At 37.8% G+C, this 27,244-nt stretch overlaps 1 protein-coding gene and 2 pseudogenes across 2 annotated transcripts; all 3 read left to right on the forward strand.

Annotated features, from left to right (window-relative positions):
- The first annotated feature begins 306 nt into the window (after positions 1–306).
- Positions 307–3,797, forward strand: LOC146503385 (extracellular calcium-sensing receptor-like). The gene is made up of 5 exons (XM_085184087.1): positions 307–608; positions 836–1,624; positions 1,775–2,002; positions 2,179–2,302; positions 2,692–3,797. The coding sequence occupies exons 1-5, from the start codon at positions 345–347 to the stop codon at positions 3,603–3,605; spliced, it is 2,319 nt and encodes a 772-aa protein (XP_085040213.1). The 5' UTR covers positions 307–344; the 3' UTR covers positions 3,606–3,797.
- A 4,033-nt stretch (positions 3,798–7,830) lies between these two features.
- LOC146503386 (extracellular calcium-sensing receptor-like) lies at positions 7,831–14,374 on the forward strand (annotated as a pseudogene).
- A 2,129-nt stretch (positions 14,375–16,503) lies between these two features.
- Positions 16,504–26,855, forward strand: LOC146503387 (extracellular calcium-sensing receptor-like; annotated as a pseudogene). Its single transcript, XR_014877851.1, has 5 exons — positions 16,504–16,801; positions 16,986–17,780; positions 17,957–18,184; positions 18,370–18,493; positions 22,783–26,855. The product of XR_014877851.1 is annotated as an extracellular calcium-sensing receptor-like (transcript).
- The last annotated feature ends 389 nt before the right edge of the window (positions 26,856–27,244 follow it).

Genomic DNA, 27,244 nt, shown 5'->3' on the forward strand with positions numbered 1-27,244 from the left:
GGGATGTTCTCTTTTCACACAAGCTGGAAAGTGAGAAAGGATACCTACATGAACCAACCTCTGCCACTACAATGTATCAGGTAAATGACACAATACAAATCAATTTGCATTTAAGGAATATTTTGGGAATCATTAAAGATACAAATGAGGAGTAAAGGGTATTTTGATTTTCTTAGTTATTTAAATTCCTTTCATTAAATGTTTTAATTTGAAATGATTTGTTTTATATTTCAAGATTTATTCATGATTATTTGTGTCTGTTTTAAGGAACATGATGCAATGCACATTTTTAAAAATTGTGTCAATTAAGTTTAAATTTCAGAGATTTGCAGTTTGCCCAGGCTATGCTTTTTGCCATTGAGGAGATTAATAAGAGTACAAACATACTGCCAGGAATCTCTCTGGGCTATAAAATCTATGATGATTGCGGATCTGTTGCCAGAAGCATTGGAGTTACATTGGCTTTGGCTAATGGTAGTGAAATTGTGTTTGCATCCTCCAAGACAACATGCACTAGACCTGCATATGTACAGGCCATAATAGGAGCGACATCTTCTTCTACAACCATAGCAGTCGCTACTGTCATTGGACCTTTTTTTGTACCAGTGGTTGGTATTATAATATTTTTTTTCTATTTTTGAATACGTATTAAACCATATTTTACTCTATTAGATCTGTTGCTTTACCTGTTTTTTTATGTATTTTATGTATCAGTACTGAGCAGAACTGTTATTTTCATATTTTTACAGTATGTTTGAATGTTTTATTTCTAACAGCTACAGCTTTTCTCATTCTTTGTCTTTTACATATATACATTTTTCATTTTTTATTCTAGATCAGCCACTTTGCCACATGTGCTTGTCTCAGTGACAAAACCAAGTACCCATCCTTCCTCAGAACAATACCCAGTGACTACTACCAGAGCAGAGCCCTGGCCCATTTGGTCAAGCATTTTGGATGGACTTGGGTTGGAGCTATTAGAACTAATAATGATTATGGAAATAATGGCATGGCCACATTCACAGAAACTGCACAGCAGCTGGGCATCTGTCTGGAGTATTCTGTATCTTTTTTTAGGACAGATCCATATGCCAAAATACAAAGGATACTTGACATTATAAAGGCTTCAACCTCCAAGGTGATTGTTGCATTCCTTGCCCGTGCGGATTTGAATGTGCTTCTACATGAGTTTTCATACCATAACTTGTCTGGGTACCAGTGGGTAGGCAGTGAGTCTTGGATATTTGATTCACAAACTGCAGCACTGGACATACATCACATACTGGATGGTGCCATAGGCCTTTCTATTCCCAAAGCACATGTCACTGGCCTGAGAGAGTTCATACTGGATGAGAAGCCACTGAATTCGTCTAATGATAAACTGTTTACTGAGTTCTGGGAGACATTATTTAGTTGTAAGTTTAAGGAGTCATCATCAGACATTCAGAGAGAGTGTACTGGACATGAAGATATGACTGGAGTTCAAAATAGCTTCATTGACATGTCTCTCATGCCTATCTTTAACAACATCTATAAAGCAGTGTATGCAGTGGCCCATGCATTTCACAATATCCTGAGCTGTAATAATACATGTAATAAAAATCTGCAGCTAGACCCATTCATGGTGAGCTTTTTACTAGCTTAAATTACAGTTTTCACATTAAGTTAAATTATTAAGAAGATTTTTAATTCAAAATTGATTCTTGGGTATTTTTCAATCAGTAGGTGTGCAAAAATTGTCATGCAATGAACTGAGTCATAACATATTTCTTAGGTTCTGCAACACATACGAAATATCTATTTCACAACTAAGGAAGGAGATGAGGTTTACTTTAATGAGAATGGAGATCCGGCAGCAAAGTATGACATTATAAACTGGCAGCCAAAAGAAAACGGCATTGTGGAGTTTGTCACAGTTGGTCTTTATGATATATCATTAGCTGCAGAAAAGCAGCTAAATCTGCAAAGCAAGTCTTTAATTTGGGCAAGAAAAACAAAGCAGGTAAGCTATCATATAATTTTGTTTTTATGTCTTTGTTCCATTGTTCAATTTATACCTAATTAGTTTCACATTGTTTGGTTGTAATGCTTCAAAGTGAATAAACTGTTTGATACAGAAGATCATTGGGAGATCTTTTTTGTCAAAGTCCATATGGTTAAATGTTCTTGATCATGCAGGTTCCTGTGTCAATTTGCAGTGAGAAATGTCCCCCAGGAACACGTAAGGTTCTCCAGAAAGGAAGGCCTGTTTGCTGCTATGACTGTATAAGATGTGCAGAGGGAGAGATCAACAACATTACAGGTGTGGTGATTAGCAAAATTAAGTATTTAGGAAGGCCAAAGGAGTCGTTTCATCTTTTTACAGGACATATATGTGGTCTCTTTCAAATGTTGCATGTACCTTTTTGTCTCTGTGCACTCTGGAAAATATTTAGAATTGTTTGTACATTCCTTTTCAATGTAAAGTAAAGTATGCCACAATCACAAATGCTGATGGACTCTCTCGATGTCACATCTGTCAATCCTCACTTGATCACAAATCAGGATACTAGTTATTCACTCAATGAAGGTGTTGTTTTTCATCTTCTACTTGTACAGCATCAGTATGATGCACAGATGTTGTAGATGCAAATGCAGGCATAAACAATAATACTCAGTAAGAGTAACATCTACTTCAATATTAATTTCCAGATTCTATCACCTGTGTGAGATGTCTACCTGAGTTTTGGTCAAATGAAAGAAGAGATGCTTGTATACAGAAGGAAGCAGTATTTCTGTTATATGAAGAAATTATGGGAGCACTGCTCACTGCAGCATCTTTATTCGGAGCATGCATGACGATTGGTGTGATACAAATTTTCTTCAAGTATAGGAAAACTCCTATTGTCAGGGCAAACAACTCTGAACTGAGCTTCCTGCTGCTCTTCTCTCTAATTCTGTGCTTCCTATGTTCTCTGACCTTCATTGGTCAGCCCTCTGATTGGTCCTGTATGCTCCGACATGTAGCATTTGGCATCACCTTTGTCCTCTGTATCTCTTGTCTTCTGGGAAAGACAATGGTTGTTTTAATGGCCTTCAGAGCTACACGTCCAGGTAGTAATGTTAAAAAATGGTTTGGGCAGACACAGCAGAGACTCTGTGTTACAGGATTCACTCTTATGCAAGTTATCATTTGTATCACCTGGTTAACAACTTCTCCTCCTTTTCCATTTAAGAATTTGAAGGAAATCAAAGACAAGATCACTCTGGAATGTGCCCTCGGCTCAGCTGTAGGCTTTTGGGCTGTGCTTGGTTATATAGGACTTCTGGCTATTTTATGTTTTATTTTTGCATTTTTAGCTCGAAAACTACCCGATAATTTCAATGAGGCCAAGTTTATCACTTTCAGCATGCTGATATTCTGTGCAGTGTGGATTACATTTATCCCAGCATATGTCAGCTCTCCTGGAAAGTTCAGTGTTGCTGTAGAAATATTTGCTATACTTGCATCAAGTTTTGGACTGCTAATTTGCATCTTCATACCCAAATGTTATATAATCTTAATGAAACCAGAAAAGAATACAAAAAAACATATCATGGGGAAGAAGGCACCACAGTCACTCTGAAAACTGAATGTAGTAAAATGAGATTTGGTTTACTTACTTAATAAAATAAAGACACACAATAGTAATTATATGTATGGTTCAATAACCTTTAGCTTGCATTCACTTCTTATAGTTTCTTGATTATGTTAAACGGTAGAATTTTTTACATTTAAATTTAATTGACATGGTACTGCAGATAAATTTAGAAAGCATATGTAACCTGCTCAATTCTTCCTTATTTTTCAAGAGGCTGCTATGTATGATTTGCAGTATTAAGTGCAATGTAACTTGATTAGTTGCTTTGCCTCAAGCACTTCTGCATGATTTCTAGAAAGCCGCTACACTCATGAGATACATGGCAAATGAAATGAGGAAAGTTAACCCTTTCTTTTTGCAATACCAGCCAAACCTTTGCTTGGTATTGGAGTAGAAAAAAATGGTATATGATACTTTACATGATGACAATTTACTATTGAAATCTCCTTACTTAACCATTGTAAACACAAATTACTGTAAACAAAAGATAAATTGTTTATGACAATTCACACTGTTTATTATCAGTGTGAATTGTCTGAAATATATCCAAACTCCTTATTAACTCCTATATTAGTGCATTGTTACGACCCGTCTAGGGGCGAGGTCATAACATGAATGAAGCACCCCCCACCCCCACCCCACAAAATACCCAAGCAGCCACGAGAAGCAAATATCTGTTCATTGAAATGCCATTTATTTACAACATAATGAAAAAGAAACAACAAAACGCGAGAGTCAACAACTTAGGGTGAGCCAAGGCCAAAATAATAAACTAAACTAAACTCGTATTCCCACACACCTAACCTTACTGTATAAAACCCCTGTGATTTGTGTATATAGACTGTTCCACGGACCCCCTCTAACCACTGCTAAGATGGTACATTCCTCCCATTCCTTTCCCATCCACGTTTGCGCTGGTTCGCCATGATAGCGCTGGTGGAGCTGGGCTGTTGTACTGAACACGTGTCGTGCGTGTGCGTGAATGATAAGTAAGTGCTTTATATTTGTTTGTTCTATGGTTGTAACTTATCATATACTTGCCTATGTACATTGTGTGATGCTTTTATAGAGTTTTCCAGCAGTTTGTGTAGCCACGAGACACTGTATATTCACGCTGATTTGACCAAAATGGCGCTACCCTTGTGAACTGAGCTGCCCAAAGTAAAGATGGAGTCTATCCCTGTGCAGCAGCCCATTTGTGTCCACCAGGGGGTGGGGTTTAGTCATTTTCGAATTAGATTTTCTGTTCAACCCTTTCTCAATGTACATACCATTGATGCTCTTGCTGAACAAGAAAAAAATATATAATTTCATGGGTGCCAGAATTCCTTTTTTTTTTTTTAACTCTCACATACTTTCTTCTATTAGATGCACATAATTTTATTCTTAGATAGTTTTATGTTAATTTTTATATTTCCACATTTTTATTCTCACCTTTATACATTTTAACGTGGATGTACACTGTATGTAAGACAGCAGAAGGAGAACCCGGGGGTTGAACATATATTAGCTGGGGACGATAACAGGGGCATGTTTGAAATCCGTACTCCCCAAATTCGGGGAGTACAGAGTACACGTCCCGCGGCGTTCCTTAGGAACGCGAAAGGAGACTTTCGGCGTTCTTATGGTACGCGGCGGGTTATGGCTGAAATCCAGTGCAATGACGCTCCCGCGGTAATAAGCGTTCCAGCCCTGTATTCCAGCCCTAAACCTAACCTTATCCCTAGCCCTAACCATAACCTTTTTCCTCACCTTAAACAGGACTTAAATGATGTTAAATAGCGTGTTTCTAAGCTATTTGAAGGAAAAGAGCGAACATGTGTAGATTGAGTCCATACGGTTCTCACATTTCCTCATTTTTCCGAGGTCGTCATTTAGGAATGTGGTGGGTAGCCGAAAACGTAATATGTTGACGATTTGTCACCTAGCCTAAAATGTTACGCTTTGGGAGTGAGAACATGTTGGACAAATCAGACTATGAGGCAAAAAGAAAGCGCAGCTTTTTTGGTTTCATGGACAAAAGAATTTCTGTGGCTGGAATATGACGAGCTAAATATGATGTTCTGCCAGGTGTGTTGTGAGTTTCATTTGATTTCTGAGTCGACAAGCGCCTTTGTTACTGGGACCAGTCATTTGAAGAAAGACCCCATGAGAAATGCAAGAAATGCATTATTGCCCAGTCTGCAGTATCTTTCCCAGAACAAACACCAATTGCAAAAAAACATACTACAAATAAACCAAGCACAACAAGAACTCCTGAAAAAGCTGTTTAGAACAGCGTGCTATATTGCAAAGAGTGAACTACCATTGGCAGAATTTAGCAGTCTTTGCAAACTTCAAAAAGCAAATGGCCTAGATCTTGGTTCCACTTACTTCTTACCCGTGACTTCAGTGAAAATTTCAGATTCAGGATCTGACACAGACTGATTCATGTTCTACACGGTTCTTACAAGTTCATAGAAATTTCTGTTCAATCAGAACCAAGTATTTGAGTTGATGGTTTTAATTTTTATACAGTTGTTGTGATTTGTATTTTTTTTGATTAATTTTTGTTTCTGTTACAATATTATACTTTAATGTATAATATTGTAAAGGAAACAAAACGTAAAAAAAAATCTTTTTTTATTCGGGCTACTTAAATTTATTTTGGGCTACCAAAAACTGAAGAATGCCTGCCCGAAGGGCTACCAGAGATTTTGAAATTTTGCGAGCCTTCCTTTCTATATAATTCTCCAGTTTGTTCTGTATTCTATTCTACAATCAAATTTAAGATCCCGCTCCTCACATAAAAGGGCTTGAATAACAAGGGCCCATCTTATCTTGAGACCTCATAATACTCATTTCACTCTCAGAATGCAGATGTGCTTGTGGTTCCTAGAGTATTTAAAAGTAGTATGGGAGGCAGAGTCTTTAGCTTTCAGGGACCTCTTTTGGGGAACCAGGTCCTAGATTGGATTTTGGAGACAGACACCCTCTGTACTTTTCAGATTAGGCTTAAGACTTTCCTTTTTGGCACAGTTTATAGTTAAGACTGGATCAGGTGGACCCTGAATCCACCCTTATGTTGCAATAGACTTGGCATCTCATGATACACTAAGCGTTTCTCCTTCTTTCAGCCCTTTTCACTCACCATGTGCTTATACATCAATCTACATTTAATTATAAGTTATTATTAATCTGTGGCTCTCTTCCACGGCATGGCTTTTGTCCTGTCTCCCTCCCCTAACCCCCACTTGGTCACGGCATATGGCCGCACCTCTCTGAACATGGCTCTGTCATTGATTTCTTCTCGTTAAAAAGGAAATTTTCCTTGCCACTTTCACCAAAGTGATTGCATGTGATTGTTGGGGTTACTCTGTATTATTATAGGTTTTTCATCTTACAATATCAAGTGGTTTGAAGAAACTGTTGTTGTGATTTGGGGCTATATAAATAAAACTGAATTGAAATGAATTGAAATATGCCCTCATAAACATGTATACAGTAATATATGGATGTGAAAGAAGAATGCACGTATGTGAGAGTGAGCGAATGAATTTAGACTCAAAATATTACATCTTCACTGTGAATATGGAGATGAATAGGTGACTGTGACTTGTTGTGTAAAGCTCTAAGAGTAGCCCAAAAGTATTGTATGAAATACAGTAAATAATATTTCAGTGCATCCACTTGTTAATTACGATATTGACTTGATAAGAGAGTAAATATATGACCTTCATTGCCATTTAAGAAGAGCTCAATGCACATTTCCCATGTGCAAAACAATTTTTGTGCATATTTATTTTTAAGAAGTTTTGCACTGTTACATATTTAAATGGGCATATGTGTGTATACCATTATTTTACATATATTAAACTACATTAAAATGCAAATTAGGGCAGGTCTCTCCTTGTGCCCAACCCTGTAGGTCTATAGAGAATACACTGTTACTATTATATTATTTCTAATGTTGCACTGAAAGGTATAAATACCAGTACACTGTCATTTTCATCAAGATACTTTTAATGCCACTAAGTGGTTTAGCTCAAGAAATGACATCAACACAGAAATGGCCAGAGCAGGGATGGGCATTTCTACAACTGTTGTTAGTGGCGTCTGTCTCTCATGCTGAAGAGCCAGTGTGCAGACAGAGAGAAGATCCTGAGAACCCACTGCTATCTAAGAATGGGGATATTATACTTGGGGGGGGGGGGGTGTTCTCTTTTCACACAAGCTGGAAAGACAGAAAGGATTCCTACATGAATAAACCTCTGCCACTACAATGCGCCAGGTAAATGACACGGCAGAAATTAATTTAGTTTAAAAGAATCTGCTTGCAATATGTAGATGCTAATAAGACTTGATAAATATTTTAATGTTCTCAGTTTTATAAATTGTTCGCATGAAATATTGTTGTTTGAAATGCTTATGTTGCTGTTTAAAGATTTATACATAATTATTAGTCTCTGTTTTAAAGAACATGATGCAAAGCAAATTATTCATAAGTGTCTATTATCGTCTCAATTAAGTTTAAATTTCAGAGATTTGCAGTTTGCCCAGGCTATGCTTTTTGCCATTGAGGAGGTTAATAAAAGTACAGACCTACTGCCAGGAATCTCTCTGGGCTATAAAATCTATGATACTTGTGACAATGTTGCAAGAAGTGTAGGAGTTACACTAGCTTTGGCTAATGGTAATGTGTCTGTACCCTCAAAGACACCATGTACCACATCTGCACATGTACAGGCCATAATAGGAGCGACCTCTTCTTCTACAACAATAGCATTAGCTACTGTCACCGGACCTTTTTTTATACCAGTGGTGGCTAGACTTTTTTCTTTATATCTAAAGACAGATAGATAGATTTTTTGTCATTTCTTTAAATATATATATATATATATATATATATATTTTAAATGTTGTACTCTCTTAGATCAGCCATTTGGCCACATGTGCTTGTCTCAGTGACAAAACCAAGTACCCATCCTTCCTCAGAACAATACCCAGTGACTACTACCAGAGCAGAGCCCTGGCACATTTGGTCAAGTATTTTGGATGGACTTGGGTTGGAGCTATCAGAACTAACAGTGATTATGGAAATAATGGCATGGCCACATTCACAGAAACTGCACAGCAGCTGGGCATCTGTTTGGAGTATTCTGTATCTTTCTTTAGAACAGATCCATATGCCAAAATACAAAGGATAATTGAAATTATAAAGGCTTCAACCTCCAAGGTGATTGTTACTTTCCTTTCCCGTCCAGATTTGAATGTGCTGCTACGAGAGTCTTCCTACCATAACTTGTCTGGGTATCAGTGGGTAGGCACTGAGTCTTGGATATTTGATTCACAAACTGCAGAAATGGACATACATCACATACTGAATGGTGCCATAGGTCTTTCCATTCCTAAAGCACATGTCAGTGGCCTAAGAAATTTCATACTGACTGAGAAGCCACTGAATTCATCAAACAATGAACTGTTTACCGAGTTCTGGGAGACACTATTTAGTTGTAAGTTTAAGGACTTGAAGTCATCAGCAGACATTCAGAGAGAGTGTACTGGGCATGAAGATGTGACTGGAGTTCAAAATAGCTTCATTGACATGTCTCTCATGCCTCTCTTTAACAATGTCTACAAAGGAGTGTATGCAGTGGCCCATGCACTTCACAATATCCTCAGTTGTAACAAAACATGTAACAAAAATGTGCAGCTAGATCCATTCATGGTGAGCTTTTTAATAGCTTAAATTATATTTTTCATATTAAGTCACATTGGCAAGAAAATAGTTTTAATTTAAAGAAAGGGTTTCTTTCATATTCTTCAGCCAGTCCGTTTTCAGCATATCTGTCAAAACTAATTTAGCTATGTCATATGTCTTAGATTCTACAACACATACGAAAGAGTCACTTCACAACAAAGGAAGGAGATGAGGTTTACTTTAATGAGAATGGAGATCCAGCAGCAAAGTATGACATTATAAACTGGCAGTCAAGAAAAAATGGAATTGTGGAGTTTGTAACAGTTGGTCTGTATGATACATCATTAGCTGTAGAAAAACAGCTACATCTGCAAAGCAAGGCTTTAATTTGGGCAAGAAACTCAAAGCAGGTACGCTGCGATTCATTTTTCCCTTCTATTTTACTTTTAACATATCAGTTTGTATTGAAATTATTTTGCATTATTATTGCCATTATTTTAATGCTTCAATTTTAATAAATTGCTTAAAATTCATGCAGGTGCCTTTGTCAGTTTGCAGTGAGAAATGTCCCCCAGGAACACGCAAGGTTCTCCAGAAAGGAAGGCCTATTTGCTGCTATGACTGTATAAGATATGCAGAGGGAGAAATCAGCAACGTTACAGGTGTGGTGATATTTTTTAAGGCTTTTTACATTTCATTGGCAAGTTATTGTCAGTTATAAATACTTCCAACACATGTTAGAAGCTCATTGGAGAATTTCTGAATCATTTTTAACTATGTTTTTAAAATTAAATAATTTGTTTATATTTACTGCAGATAACATCAGCATCCAGATTGCCTTCTTAAACTATGAACAGTAAAGCCACATATAGAAATGTAAATTAAATCCCATCTTTACCATATATTTCATGTTGAATTTTTATTATGTTATTATGTATTTTCATTTGTAGAAAGATAAAGACATGATCAAGAACACGGTTCCAGTTTGTAGCTCTATATGAACAGTTAATAAGAAATGTTTGCATGGTTTTCAGACTGTTTCTCAAAAAATATAGAAAGGAAAGAGGCTTTAAGTTGGGCATTGTTTTTGGTTGGTGGTTTTGGATTTCTGCAAAAGTTCTTATACACAGCCAATTTGCTGGTATTTTAACACACTACATACCAGTAACCAATATAAAATAACAAGAGATACTTGTCATTTTAGAAATGATGCTGCACTGTCAAAATAAGGACTCATGCCTTATAATAATCCAATACAACCAAAATAATAAAACAACGTATAAAGGAGTAACAACAACAAAGTGAAAATTATAAATATTACACATAATCAACATTCATAATAAAAACACAGTCTTCTGTTTAGAGTAATCTTGAGTTCAGTGTACAGTGTGGATATGGTTATACAGTAAAAACCTCTTTAGCTATCAATATGAATATGGTATAGGGTGAAGTGGAAACCATCCATCCATTTTCTGGTGCTCATCCAGGTCTCAGTCATGAATTTGAATTGAAAAATAAAGTGAGATAAACATTTCAACAATGTTGACCATAGTGCTTCACAGTCAGTAAAAGCATGAGACAATTAAGGCAAAACAATAAAACAGGACAACAAACAATAGGTAACAACACAACAAGCTAGAACAGCCAACTAGTTAGAATCAAAAGCCAAAGTAAAAAGATGGGTTTTAAGATGAGATTTAAAAGACTGGATAGACTCGGCGGTACGAATATGAACAGGGAGGTTATTCCAGAGTCTAGGTGCCACGGTTGCAAAGGCCCGATCACCTCTTGACCTAGGTTGAGCATGTGATTGGATGATTTAAGTGCTCTGTTGGGATTGTATAAGTGGAGTAGTTCAGAAAGATGAACTATGTGAAGAAATCAAAAAGTTGTCTGTGCTAAATTGCATAAGTTCACTTTATTTTCTGTATTTATTTTGGCGCCTTACAAAATCATATTTATACATACAGTAGTCCACTTTCTTACTGTGACATAATAATTCTTGTTTAGGTCTCTCAATCGTAGCTGGTGTTTGTTGTTGATGGAAAATAATATTGAGTTCATTTTTTTCTCCTCTCAATAACAGAAATGAGGTCCCAAAATAGTATTTGAGGTTGTTTTCATTGCCAATTTTTATATCCAAAAAACAGAGGTGTATGCAGAGCTTTAGGAATTTGTATATGAACATTTCTACTTCTGTGCTCCTTGGAAAGAAATTATAACATTATGCATTTTGCTTTAAAATGGAAACAAAAAAATATGCCATAATCACAAGAGCTATTGAACACTTTAAATGTCTCATTTATCCATCCTCACCTAACCACAAAACAGTGTAGCAGTCACTGAGTATATGTGTTGGTTATCATCTTCTGACTGTACAGTACCAGTAGAATATTACATGGATGTTGTTGTAGATGCAAATGCAGGCATAAACAATTATACTCAGTAAGAGTAACATCTACTTTAATATTAATTTCCAGATTCTGTCACCTGTGTTAGATGTCTACCTGAGTTTTGGTCAAATGAAAGAAGAGATGCCTGTATAAAGAAGGAAGCAGTGTTTCTATCATATGAAGACATTATGGGAGCACTGCTCACTGCAGCATCTTTATTCGGAGCATGCATGACGATTGGTGTGATACTTATTTTCTTCAAGTACAGGAAAACTCCTATTGTCAGGGCAAACAACTCTGAACTGAGCTTCCTGCTGCTCTTCTCCTTAATTCTGTGTTTTCTGTGTTCTCTGACCTTCATTGGTCAGCCCTCTGATTGGTCCTGTATGCTCCGACATGTAGCATTTGGCATCACCTTTGTCCTCTGTATCTCTTGTCTTCTGGGAAAAACTATGGTTGTTTTAATGGCCTTCAGAGCTACACGTCCAGGTAGTAATGTTAAAAAATGGTTTGGGCAGACACAGCAGAGACTCTGTGTTACAGCATTTACTCTTATTCAAATTAACATATGTATCATCTGGCTAACAACTTCTCCTCCTTTTCCATTTAAGAATTTTAAGGAAATTAAAGACAAGATCACATTGGAATGTGCTCTAGGCTCAGTTGTGGGCTTTTGGGCTGTGCTTGGTTATATAGGACTTCTGGCTATTTTATGTTTTATTTTTGCATTTTTAGCTCGAAAACTACCCGATAATTTCAACGAAGCCAAGTTTATCACTTTCAGCATGCTGATATTCTGTGCAGTATGGATTACATTTGTCCCAGCATATGTCAGCTCCCCTGGGAAGTTCAGTGTTGCTGTAGAAATATTTGCTATACTTGCTTCCAGTTTTGGATTGCTGATTTCCATCTTCATACCCAAATGTTATATAATCCTAACGAAACCAGAGAAGAATACAAAGAAATACATGATGGGGAAGAAAGCACCAAATTCACTCTGAAAAATGAATGTGGTAAAATGGGATTTTCATTTGATCATTTGTACATAATTAGTTGGTCACCATCCTGTCAGAATAGAAAGAAGCTGTCGGCAGGATACACTCCAATTGATACTGTCTTTATAGAAACTACTTCTCCTTTGTGATGTGTTTTTATTACTTACTTTGCAACTTACCTAAACAACAGCAACAACAAAAACAACACAAAAAACATACCAAGTGACTGATAGCTAAAGGTTATTGAGTAATTTACACATTCATCATGACATGCTTTTATTTTGTTCTGTCAAACTCGGGAAGGTTTTGATTTGAATAACATGCAATAAAATGCTGATAAAAACAGTAAGAGTATCTATTATTCTCTGTCTTGTTTGTTCTCATTATCAACAGGCTTCCATGTATAACCATTGCTGACTGCAGCATAGTCTAACTTGATGACAGTAGTTGCTTTGCATTGTCTATGGATGTGTTTTATTCATGATTCTCAAAGAGCAGCTAGACACAGATACATAGCAAATGAAATCAGGAAAGATTAACTTTTTTCTCTTAATATATTGGTAACAGCAATAACAGTCAAGCTCTTCGTTGGTGTAAGATCAGAACGAAATACAATATATGGAACTTTAGAACATGAGTTGTTAGTGTAAACAAAAATTACAGTTAATAAAAAAAAATCTGTTGGTGTTGAATGTCTAAAATACCTCTAAACTGCTGATCATGTACTCTTGCCTTTGCGCTGTGTTAGCTCTTCATCTCACATCTGGTACATTGTTGCTGATGCTGAAAGGAATTTGTCTCCCAGGTAGATTGGCCCATTGTCAGTGACACAAAGTCTAGCTACTGAAGGTGGACATTAAACTCTACATGTATTAAGGGTAAGTTACTCCATGGAGCACTGCTCTAAAAAGAGTCATGCTGCTCCTAGCAGCAGAAATGAATTTTATGTTTTAAAAAAACAAGGATACTGTCCACTTTCACCTTCCATGTTTTAAGCCATGGCTATTCAACTACAAAGTTAGTTGGGCCAGATTTTCAAACCGAGGAATTTATCTGGGCCAGATATTTTTTTTGCAGCCAGTAAGCAGCAGATCATGATCAATTTCAAACCCACACAACTGTATTGAAAAACAAGTAATTTTTTTTATTCCTTTTCCCCTGTAAATCTGGTGATCTCTCACAAATGCACACCAAAGGGTCCATTTAAAAAAAGGGAGCTATAACTAAACTATTTTTTGCACATTTGAGATAAAAATAATAATAACAAAAAAACATTTTGATAATTCCCTTTCAAATTAAAATAAATATTTCGCTGACCACTCACTTTTCCTGCCATGAATGGAGCCCCATCCGTCACTAGTATACAGACACACATATCCAGACCATTTTCCTCAAAAAGAGCTGAAATCTTCTCAAATATTATTTCGCCAGCTGTGTGTCCCTCTAACGGTAGTAAGCCGAGCAATTTCCCATCCAAAAAACGGACATATACGCACAACTGTGCATTATCAGTTCTGTCTGTGATCTCCTGCTATAGACATTACATCAGTTTTCCTCAGGTCATCTAACAGCATTTCAAACTCGTCTGACACCAGAACTTCTACTCTACGAATATTTGAACTGTCCTACAGGGGTACGTTTTTAATAGCAGATGTCACACTTACTTTAATTTTTTCATCACTTTTCACCGCAAAAACCACGTATGCAGTATTTCACTGTTTCAGAATCTGTGAAAGCCTTTTCTTCTTCGCCAAGAAGCAAACACGAAGGGAAGATGCTGCAGCTCTCTTGGGCTGTACAGGACCCTCACCGTGGCAGTACAACTCCGGTTGTAAGATTATTAAACTCGGTAAAATGAATAAGTATTTGTCAGTCCAGGCAGGGTTAAACCGACAGTTTTCATTGTCAATTTTGCGCTTTTGGAGAGAGAAAGACATGCTGTTGTCGCATCATATATTACGATGATTGTTTAATATGTTTACATCACGGTGCATTGTGGGTTAAATATTGCTAGGCTACTAGGAATGTTGCATTCACAGTCTACACTACGCTGTAGGAATTTTAAATTTTTTTTAATTAATTAATTTTTTGCGTTTTCTCTGTGTTTCTGCCAGGACCACAGGCAGGGCCACTCGCAGGTTGCTTCTGGGCCGCATTTGGCCCGCGGGCCGCCATTTGAATAGGCTTGTTTTAAGCAATAGGTGTTTCTTTTTTCTTGATGGCTTGCTGCACTGAAATGGGAGAATCCACTTGTTAACTGTAATGCTGAGTGTTGTATAGTACTTTATATATGAGGACTTTGTAGAGGAAAGGCTGTTTGCGTGGGTGAACCAGTGGTTCACTGGACCAACAGACTAAAGCCAGATCTGATTTTTCCATGCTGGGTCAGTATACAAACCAAGCTGGCAGAGCAGATGTCCATTGGATGCAATAAGCAATATTTTATGCAATAAAATGCAGCTCCTCCAAACAACATAACTGGTCATTTTACAGACTAATGAGAAAGAGTAGTGTAACAAATAACTTTAGCCTAGGTTACTCATTGAACGTTAAGGACATCTGCACTGCCAGCTGATGTGTTGCTTGGTTTTTCCACATGACTCAACGGCAAACACAGAACGGAAAGTGTCAACTTCAACTTGTGGGTCTGGTGAACCACTGATGCAACTGACTTAAGCAAGTACTTATCCACACAACTGTCCATTACAAAGTGATATACAAACCCAAACATTAGGGCCCACAGGTGGATTACCTCATTTCAGTGCATCTAGCAAAAAATTTAACACCAAACAACCAACCTAGTGACATCAGGTTCTGTACTGATACAAGATGGTGCTACACATGATGTAAAATCATTATACACTTTATCTTAAACCACACTTCAAAGACATTGTTAAATCCATGACAATTTCTTAGAGTAGGGTTCAATGGTGTAAATTTTCCTTAGCATGTCATGTAAACTTCAGAATGAAATTAGTATCAGACTGATGACAGATCTTAATATTACATCTATGCATCACAGATGTGAAAGTGGAAGTGAATGGATGACCGTAACTTACTCTAAGAGTACTGTATAAACGTACTCTATAAAAGTATATATTGGAATAATATTTTTTCTACATATTCATTTGTAATGAATTGTGATTTGCATTGTTAATTCATATTTAAATGAACCTGTGTATATCCTTATTTTTTAGATATGAACCTACATTAAATGGCAAAGTTGGGCATGTCCCTCATTTTGCTGAAACTGGGAATGAACTCTCTCTATTCAGTTATTTCTTATGCTGCACCAAAAGGTATAAATACCACAATAACTATTTCATCTTCATTACAGTACTCTAATGCCACTAAGCGGTTTAGCTCAAGAAATGACATCAACACAGAGATGGCCAGAAAAGGGATGGGCACTTCTGCAACTGTTGTTGGTGGCATCTGCCTCTTATGCTGAGGAGCCAGTGTGCAGGCGTAGAGGAGATCCTGAGAACCTACTGCTATCTAAGAATGGGGATATTATATTGGGTGCTATCTTCTCTTTTCACGCAAGCTGGAAAGACAGAAAAGATTCCTACATGAACAAACCTCTGCCACTACAATGTACCAGGTAAATGACACACTACAAATCCATTTACATTTAAGGAATCTGTTGGGAATCAAAAGAAGAGTAAAATGTATTTTGATTTTCTCAGTTGTTTAAAGTCCTTTTCATGAGAAATGCTTTTGTTTCTATTTAAACATTTATCCATTAATATTTGTGTCTGTTTTAAGGAACACAATGCAATGCAAATTATTCATAATTGTTTGTCTCAATTAAGTTTAAATTTCAGAGATTTGCAGTTTGCCCAGGCTATGCTTTTTGCCATTGAGGAAATTAATAACAGCACAGACCTACTGCCAGGAATCTCTGTGGGCTATAAAATCTATGATGATTGTGGATCTAATGCCAGAAGTGCAGGAGTTACACTAGCTTTAGCTAATGGTAATGAAATTGTGTCTGTACCGTCAAAGACACCATGTACCAGACCTGCACATGTGCAGGCGATAATAGGAGCGACCTCTTCTTCTACAACCATAGCAGTATCTACTGTCATCGGACCTTTTTTTATACCAGTGGTGGGTATTTTATATATTTTATCTTTTTTTTTTAAATCTTTGAATACTTTTAAAAACATTTTATTTTCTTAGAGAAAAGCTTTGCCTGGTACATTTTATGTACTCATTACAGTAATAATGAATCTTTTATTTTTAACCATTTCATTTTTTTTTCATCATGTGTCTTTTTCATTTTTTATTCTAGATCAGCTACTTTGCCACATGTGCGTGTCTCAGTGACAAAACCAAGTACCCATCCTTCCTCAGAACAATACCCAGTGACTACTACCAGAGCAGAGCCCTGGCACATTTGGTCAAGTATTTTGGATGGACTTGGGTTGGAGCTATCAGAACCAACAGTGATTATGGAAATAATGGCATGGCCACATTCACAGAAACTGCACAGCAGCTGGGCATCTGTCTGGAGTATTCAGTATCTTTCTTTAGAACAGATCCATATTCCAAAATACAAAGGATAATTGACATCATAAAGGCTTCAACCTCCAAGGTTATTGTTACATTCCTTGCCCGTGCAGATTTTCATGTGCTGCTACGAGAGTTTTCGTATTATAACTTGTCTGGGTATCAGTGGATAGGCAGTGAGACTTGGATATTTGATTCACGAACTGCAGAAATGGACACACATCACATACTGGATGGTGCAATAGGTCTTTCCATTCCTAAAGCACATGTCACTGGCCTGAGAGAGTTCATACTGAATGAGAAGCCGCTGAATTCATCAAACAATGAGCTGTTTATTGAGTTCTGGGAGACATTATTTAACTGTAGGTTTAGGCAGTCAGCGTCATCAGCAGACATTCAGAAAGAGTGTACTGGGCATGAAGATGTGACTGGAGTTCAAAATAGCTTCATTGACATGTCTCTCATGCCTCTCTTTAACAATGTCTACAAAGGAGTGTATGCAGTGGCCCATGCACTTCACAATATCCTCAGCTGTAATAAAACATGTAATAGAAATGTGCAGCTAGACCCATTCACGGTGAGCTTTTTACTAATTTACATTACAATGTTCACATTAAGATACATTATTAAAAAGATCTTTTAGTTAAAAATATTTATAAGAATTTCATTTTGCAGTTCTTCTGTATATTTTTCAGTCAGTAGGTGTGCAAAATCTTTTTCATGCAATGAATTGAGTCATAACATGTTTCTTAGGTTCTGCAACGCATACGAAAGATCCATTTCACAACTAAGGAAGGAGATGAGGTTCACTTTAACGAGAATGGAGATCCAGCAGCAAAGTATGACATTATAAACTGGCAGTCAAGAGAAAACGGCGTTGTGGAGTTTGTAACAGTTGGTCTTTATAATCCATCATTAGTTCCAGAAAAACAGCTAAATCTGCAAAACAAGTCTTTAATTTGGGCAAGAAACTCAAAGCAGGTAAGCTATCGTACAATTTCACTGTTTTTATGTTTTTGTTCTGTTTTTCATTTTATACATACGTACATACTTTGTTTATTTTGGTTTTGATGCGTCAAGATTAAGAGGGGCTTTTTTGACTGAGAACATCAAAGAGACATTTTTTTTCGATGTCTATAGACAGTTACATTTTTTTGATCATGCAGGTGCCTTTGTCAGTTTGCAGTGAGAAATGTCCCCCAGGAACACGCAAAGTTCTCCAGAAAGGAAGGCCTGTTTGCTGCTATGACTGTATAAGATGTGCAGAGGGAGAAATCAGCAACGTTACAGGTGTGGTGATATTTCATTTTATCTTTCGTGTGTTGCAAAGCAATGCTACATATGTAGGAAGGCCATACAAGAACTATTTAATTATTTTGATTAATGTTTTCATGCAGAAATAATCTCCATCTAGAATGCCTGATTAAAATATTTGAAAATATTTAACTCATTGCCACAGATTAGTATATCTCCTTGCACTTTCTATTACAGCTTGGTTATAAAGTGATAACCACATAACATCAAAGTATTATCATGGTAGCAACATTGATTACAGTAAAGTAATATTATGCTGGAATTTATTGAATCATAAGGGCTCAAAAATTAGGTGTAATACTGTAGAAATACAGCTCAGTAATAGAGTTGTAATAGTAGGTTAACAGGGCAGTTTCCAAGTAATAACTGCTGAATTACCACTGAATTACTACCCTACTATTACCACTTTAGTACTGAGCTGTAATAAAATGTGCTACCTTATATACCAGCTAGTCCAACTTCGTGCTACCTCCTTCCCCTGTGGGTGGTCTATGCTTCAAGTTCGGGTCCTCTACGGGACGTGTGGGGCTTGAGAGTCCTGCGCAGTATCTTTGCTGTTCTTAGGACTGTGCTCTTCTGGACAGAGATCTCAGATGTTATTCCTGGCATCTGCTGGAGCCACTCACCTAGCTTGGGAGTCACTGCACCTAGCACTCCGATTACCACTGGGACCACTGTTACCTTCACCCTCCACATCTTCTTGAGCTCTTCTCTGATACCTTGGTCCAGTTTCTCATGTTCCTTACAATGCAATACAATACAATTTTATTTATATAGCACATTTAAAACCAAAGATAGACCAAAGTGCTTCACAATAATGCAATAAGTCATTGATATAAAACATTAACAAAGTACAAAACAAGCACCAGTACTAATACTAACAGATAGGAAGCACTAATTAAACCAGGAGTGTGGGCTAAATACAATAGATATTGGGCCTCAGTTCAGAGATAGGGTCAATTCAAAATATAAAATATTATCTAGGAGAATCAGGAATAATGCAGTAAAAGGTTAAAATAGATGAGATAAGAGCACTAGCTAGTGGGGAATGCCAAATTAAATAGGTATGTTTTCAACCATGTTTTGAAAGATTGAATAGAGTCCAAGGCACGAATAGTAACAGGAAGACTATTCCAGAGGCTCGGTGCAGCTGAGACAAAAGCACGATCGCCCCTGGTCTTTAGGCGGGACCTAGGTTGGACCAGGAGTAGTTGACCAGATGATCTTAATGCTTGACTAGGAGTATACAAGCTCAGAAGGTCGGCAAGATTGCTAGGAGCAACATTATTTAAAGTTTTAAAGGTAAGCAACAAGATTTTAAAATCAATACGATATTTGATGGGTAGCCAATGTAAGTCAGCAAGAACTGGAGCAATGGAAGCAAATTTTCGGGTTCAGGTTGGAGACGAGCCACAGCACGTCTATGAAGCTGAAGCCTATGAAGGTGTACGGATTGAAGACCAAAGTAAAGGGAATTGCAGTAGTCTAATCTGGAAGTCACAAAAGCGTGGATAAGTTTTTCAAGATTGTTACACGGTATAAAATGTTTGGCTTTAGCGATTCGGCGCAATTGATAAAAGCCAGATTTGACTACTGGGGACACTTGTTTATCGAGCTTAAATGAACTGTCCAGGAAAACACCTAGATTGCTTACAGTGTCAGAGAGGAAGATGGCAAGGGACCCAAATAGAAAGGCTAACTGGTCCCGAGGGATATGACTATCAAACACCACAATCTCAGTTTTCCTTTCATTCAAAATAAGAAAATTGGCTGACAGCCAATCTTTGACCTCTTTCATGCAATCTAACAAGCAGTCCAGTGAAAACGACAAATCACCAGTCAATTGAAAATAAATTTGAATGTCGTCAGCATAACAGTGGTAAGCAATTTTATATCAAAAATAGAGCTCAGAGATAGCAGGTACAAAGAAAACAACAAAGAGCCCAGCACAGACCCCTGGGGCACACCACAAGAAAGAGGAGCCATGGTGGATGAATAACATCCCATCTTCACAGAAAAAGACCTTAAACCAGTTAAGGGCAGAACCCTTAATGCCTAAAGCATATTCTAGCTTCTTTAAAAGAATATTATGGTCCACCATGTCAAAAGCTAAAGACAAGTCCAATAAAATTAAAATAGCAGGGCGACCTGAGTCAGTAATTAAAAGAAGATTGTAGAAGATCCTCAGCAGAGCCGTTTCAGTACTGCAGCGTAGTTTAAAACCAGACTGAAATTTGTCACTAATATTTGTGTTTAAGTAGGCCCGTAGTTGCAAAAAGACAATTTTCTCTAATACTTTAAATAAGAACGGGAGTTTGGAGATCGGTCTATAGTTTGCAAGTTTATTATGGTCAAGGCTGGGGTTTTTTTGAACAGGTTGCACTATTGTGTGTTTAAAAGCATTTGGGAGACAGCCCACCAGTACTGATAGGTCCATCAAAGATAGAATATAAGGCCCCATTGCATCAAAACCATCCTTAATCCTGCAGGAAGGGAGAATGTACAGAATTTGAACTTCACAGCTGTTCAATTAATCTCTTGAGGGTGGAGAGTGGGATTGGCTCAAACTGATAAAAAGTCGACAGACATCTTGAAGTAGGAAGAGGATTCACCACAGAAGGGTGTAAAAGTGAGGCCCTTAACAATACAATTTTTCTTGTAAAATGATTTAAAAATTGCTCACAGAGAGCTGGGGAGGCCAAATCCAACATTCCAGGACAAGGATCGATCACAGAGTTAAAGATCTTGAACAGGATTCGGGGGTTATGGCTATTAGTCATAATAATATCCGACAGGAAAGACGCTTTAGCTGTCTTAACAGAGTCCTGCTATATAGAACGGTTCCTACGTAGAGTGTCAAGGGATACCTGAAGATTGTCTTTTTTCCACTTCCTCTCAGATGGACAAAAGACACGTCGTAAGGCTTGTATAGAGTCATTTAACCAAGGTTAAGATGAAGATCTGAGACTTTTAAACTTTACTGGGGCCACTGTGTCCAGAATAGAGGAGCAGGTGACAATATTATCAACCAAGGGGGGTGTATAACATGTAGTGCTATCAGGATGCTATGTCTATAACTACAGCTGTCTTCTTCTGCTTGTCTACCACCACAATGTCAGGTTGGTTAGCCATCTCCATTTTGTCCGTCTGTATCTGAAAGCCCTACAGAATCTTAACTCGGTCATTCTCGAGGGGGTTTCTCCCAATTTGACCTTGGGACTTGCAGGCCATACTCGGCACAGATGATTCTGCTGTTATGTGCTGGATTGTCTCAGGGGCATCTTTACACAACTTGCACCTGGGGTCTTGCCTGGTGTGATAGACCCCAGCCTCTATGGATCTTGTGCTCAGAGCTTGCTCCTCTGCTGCCATGATTAGTGCCTCTGTACTGTCTTTCAGTCCAGCTTTTTCCAGGCACTGGTAGGATTACTGGATATCAGCCACTTCCTCTGGCTGACACACACATATATATATATATATATATATATATATGTAAAAACAAAAAAAACACCCAGCACGCCCAGCACGCAAGTCACCGCACCTAGTGCTCTGATTACCACGGGGACCACCGTTACCTTCACCCTCCACATCCTCTCGAGCTCTTCTCTGAGCCCTTGGTATTTCTCCAGCTTCTCGTGTTCCTTCTTCCTGATGTTGCTGTCATTCGGAACCGCTACATCGATCACTACGGCCGTCTTCTTCTGTTTGTCTACCACCACTATGTCCGGTTGGTTAGCCACCACCATTTTGTCCGTCTGTATCTGGAAGTCCCACAGGATCTTAGCTCGGTCATTCTCCACCACCCTTGGGGGCATTTCCCATTTTGACCTCGGGACTTCCAGGTTATACTCAGCACAGATGTTCCTGTACACTATGCCGGCCACTTGGTTATGGCGTTCCATGTATGCCTTGCCTGCTAGCATCTTGCACCCTGCTGTTATGTGCTGGATTGTCTCTGGGGCATCTTTACACAGCCTGCACCTGGGGTCTTGCCTGGTGTGATAGACCCCAGCCTCTATGGATCTTGTACTCAGAGCTTGTTCTTGTGCTGCCATGATTAGTGGCATATATATATACTCCTTTATAATGCTGGGGAAAAGAAGAGTGCCACATTCATAATCTCTGATGAAAAAAACAGTGTAGCAGTCATTCAATAATGTTGTTTTTCAACTTCTAATTCTAAAGCACCAGTAGAATATATCATGGCAGAGGCATACTCAACTGTACTGGGTAAATGTAACATCTGCTTCAATATTAATTTCCAGATTCAGTCACCTGTGTGAGATGTCTCCCTGAGTTTTGGTCAAATGAAAGAAGAGATGCCTGTATAAAGAAGGAAGAGGTGTTTCTCTCATATGAAGACATTATGGGAGCACTGCTCACTGCAGCATCTTTATTTGGGGCATCCATGACGATTGGTGTGATACTCATTTTCTTCAAGTACAGGAAAACTCCTATTGTCAGGGCAAACAACTCTGAACTGAGCTTCCTGCTGCTCTTCTCCTTAACTCTGTGCTTCCTGTGTTCTCTGACCTTCATTGGTCAGCCCTCTGATTGGTCCTGTATGCTCCGACATGTAGCATTTGGCATCACCTTTGTCCTCTGTATCTCTTGTCTTCTGGGAAAAACTATGGTTGTTTAATGGCCTTCAGAGCTACACGTCCAGGTAGTAATGTCAAAAAAATGGTTTGGGCAGACACAGCAGAGACTCTGTGTTACGGCATTCACGCTTATACAAGTTAACATATGTATCATTTGGTTAACAACTTCTCCTCCTTTTCCATTTAAGAATTTTAAGGAAATTAAAGACAAGATCACATTGGAGTGTGCCCTTGGCTCAGTTGTGGGCTTTTGGGCTGTGCTTGGTTATATAGGACTTCTGGCTATTTTATGTTTTATTTTTGCATTTTTAGCTCGAAAGCTCCCTGATAATTTCAACGAAGCCAAGTTTATCACTTTCAGCATGCTGATATTCTGTGCAGTATGGATTACATTTGTCCCAGCATATGTCAGCTCCCCTGGGAAGTTCAGTGTTGCTGTCGAAATATTTGCTATACTTGCTTCCAGTTTTGGACTGCTAATTTGCATCTTCATACCCAAATGTTATATAATCTTAATGAAACCGGAGAAGAATACAAAGAAATACATGATGGGGAAGAAGGCACCAAATTCACTCTGAAAAATGAATGTGGTAAAATGGGATTTTAATTTGATCATTTTTACATAATTAGTTGGTCACCATCCTGTCAGAATAGAAAGAAACTGTCAGCAGGATACACTCCAATTGATACTGTCTTTATAGAAACTACTTCTCCTTTTTGATGCATTTTAATCACTTATTCAAACAAGAAACCATACCAAGTTAGTGATAGCTAAAGGTTATTGAGTCATTCACACATTCATCATGACATGCTTTTATATTGTTCTGTAAAACTCAGGAAAGTCTTCTTTTGAATAATATGCAAATTAAGGTAAAATCAGTAAGAGTATCTATAATTCTCTATCTTGTTTGTTTTCATTTTCAAGAAGCCTCTATGTGTATGTGTATCCATTGTTGAAATTTAGTGTGCAGCACAGACTAAAAGATGACAATCGTTGGTTTGCGTTTTCCATGTACCGTATTTTTCTGACTATAAGGCACACTGTCGATGAACGGGTCTGTTTTCATACGTAAGGTGCACCAAATTATAAGGGGCATTAAGCAAAACAGTCAGATAGGTCAAACGTTACTCAAGTCATTCTTCTTGCTTTCTCCACTTCCGTACCATTGATTCATTAATGTTGAATTCTCTCGCAGCTGCTCTATTCCCATGTTGTTACAGTATATTAATGACTAGCCTCATATTGTGGATGGATTATATGAGGTGTTCTCCTGACAGAAGTTTGGTCTGTTTACAGCATCCTGCCATGCGATTGCATTTGTCCCTCACCTTCGGAAGCCCTCACATTAATTTTTATCAAGTGGAAAAAAGTTAGCATTCATCCTCCAGCTTAACTGTTCTAATGTTATGCTAACATAACTGTCTCGAAGTTGGACTAGCTGGTATATAATGATGTGCTAAGTGATCGCTAGCACTTAGCACATCATTATATACCAGCTAGTCCAACTTCATTAACCCTACAAACGTCACTGCTCTTTATTTTTCTGTCTTCATTTATGTTGGAAGTCATAGCAGTGCTGTATGTTTAAATTTTTTCACAAATTTCAGAACATGGTATATCATGTTTAGGTGGAAACTAGCGAGCTAACTTCCTTCTAACTTCTAACTCTGGTAAGTTTAATTGTACTGCCTCTGCTATGGTTGGGCAGTCAGCTAAACTCCTTCCCCACATCAAGACTCTGAAGACACGATTCCCGGTTCACAGGTTTATTGACACAGGGAAAGGTGAAACTGTAACAAACAGTACAAGGCATAATCACTGTACTTATTCACCATGTACATATATAACGATGAAAATATATTAACCCATTTTATTTAATATGTCAACATGCAACGTTCATATGAATTACTTCCCTTTTTAACTCAAATACAAACATCAAATTATGATTTTAACAAGTCTTGCTATAATGAATGCCTCCAATTCATTTGTCGTTCCCCTTTAACTAGCTCCATAAGCGATTGCTAGCGTAAACTGCATAAGATTGGTTTCATCACTAAACTTACAGAAAAATGAACTTACTTAAAAGAAAGTGGTCTATACATGCACATAAAATATAAAACAAGTCTATACATACCCACAATGCTACCAAAGGCACAGGATGTATGTGGATGCGACTGGATTTATCTGGCTAAGGCCACCATGCTACACATGCCTTCTCCTTAATTCACAGACTTACTTCCTGTTTACCGACAACATCATGTCCTATTACCGACTACAGGTTTTAAGGTGGCACCCGAGAGTTACAATTGTATATTTAAACATTTACCAAATCCAAGAAAACAGTCTACCTTAAAAACCTTTGATATCAGAACATTAATAAATTCTGTTTTCATGGATGCCTGGCTGTTAATCTTAATTGTTACACCTGGTAAAGCAGCAACACTGATCATTTGATTAAAGATGAAAAAATTCAGACAGTTTTTAACTCTCAGTGATGCCACATTGTTTGTTTGACTTTGGGACCTGAAGCGCAGTTTGGACGCGGATTACTTCGCGATGTTCCTGACTACAGTAGCCGTAATGCTCCGACAATCCATCAAGCGGTGCGCCTTCGTAGCTTATCAAAGACGTACTAAAACATTTTTTGACAGATCTTTGAGCGCCGTGTACCACATAAAATCTGTGCAAGGTCAGTAAGCACAACCAGAATTCATACATAATGCGCACTGGATTATAAGGCGCACTGTTGATTTTTGAGCGAAGGATTTTAAGTGCGCCTCGTAGTCCGAAAAATATGGTATGCGTTTCATGCATGATTCTCAAAGAGCAGCTAGACACAGATACATAGCAAATGAAATCAGGAAAGTGTACCTTTATTCTCTATATATATTGCTAACAGCAATAACAGTCAAGCTCTTCTTTCGTTTAGAATTACAACAAAATATAATATATGGTATTTTAGAACATGAGTTTTTAGTGTAAACAAAAATTACAGTTAATAAAAAAAAAATCTGTTGGTGTTGAATGTCTAAACTGCTGATCATGTACTCTTGCCTTTGTGCTGTGTTTGCTCTTCATCTCACATCTGGTACATTGTTGCTGATGCTGAATGGAATCTGTCTTCTAAATAGAACCAGTGGTTCACCGGACCAACAGGCTAAAGCCAGATTTGATTTTTCTTCGCTGGGTCAGTATACAGACCAAGCTGGCAGAGCAGATGCCCGTTGGATGCAATCAGCAATATTTTATGTGATAAAATGCAGCTCATCCAAACAACATAACTGGTCATTTTACAAAGTTATCAGAAAGTATTGAGTAACATAACAAATAACTTTAGGCTAGGAGTATGTAACATACTGTTTTACTTAAATGTAACACATAATGTGTAATACATTATTGTTCTTGAGTACTGACACCCACACTGGGTGCAAACTGGTGTAAACTGGTTGGAAGTGCTTGGTACTCATTGAAAAAGGATATTGCACTGCCAGCTGATTGCAACGCTTGGTTTTTCCACATCATGACTCAACAACACAGAGGGGATAGTGTCAGCTTCAACTTGTGGGTCTGTTGAACCACCGATGCAACTGACTCAAGCAAGTACTTATCCACACAACTGTCATTTGCAAAGTGATCTACAACCCAAACATTAGGGTCCACAGGTGGATTACCCTATTTCAGTGCATCTAGCAAAAGATGTAACACCAAACAATCAGGTTCTGTACTGATACACAGTGTTGGGAGTAACGGAATATATGTGCCGCCATTACGTATTTAAAAATATTAAAATATGAGTAACTGTATTGCGTTACAGTTACCATTTAAAAAGGTGGTATTTGGAATACAGTTACTTTGTTGAAATAAATGGATTACACGGCGGTACTTTCCTGTTTCATATTGTGGCAGGTCAGGACTGTTTGGGTTTTGTTTGACAGCTGTGTTCTGTTGTTCCAGGTGGCAGTGTTACGGTTGGTTACCCATGGTTACAGGGTGACGCTCTCTGTGTGTGTGTGTGTGTGTTTCCTGGGTGAGAGAGAGCTTTTTTGTTGTTGTTGTGCTAAGCTAATAGGCAGAATGCTACAGACATAGCGCTAAAGAATGTAGCATCATAGGCAGTGTAGTCTG

The sequence above is a fragment of the Neolamprologus multifasciatus genome, chromosome 14 (genome assembly GCF_963576455.1).
Source record: "Neolamprologus multifasciatus chromosome 14, fNeoMul1.2, whole genome shotgun sequence".
NCBI classification, from domain to species: domain Eukaryota; kingdom Metazoa; phylum Chordata; class Actinopteri; order Cichliformes; family Cichlidae; genus Neolamprologus; species Neolamprologus multifasciatus.

Bases quoted from the DNA above. Each gene is read 5' to 3' on its own strand.
- LOC146503385 (XM_085184087.1), top strand. From the start codon at position 345: ATGCTTTTTGCCATTGAGGAGATTAATAAGAGTACAAACATACTGCCA. The intron at 609-835 runs GTTGGTATTATA...TTTTTATTCTAG, and splicing joins GACCTTTTTTTGTACCAGTG to ATCAGCCACTTTGCCACATG. The intron at 1,625-1,774 runs GTGAGCTTTTTA...CATATTTCTTAG, and splicing joins TGCAGCTAGACCCATTCATG to GTTCTGCAACACATACGAAA.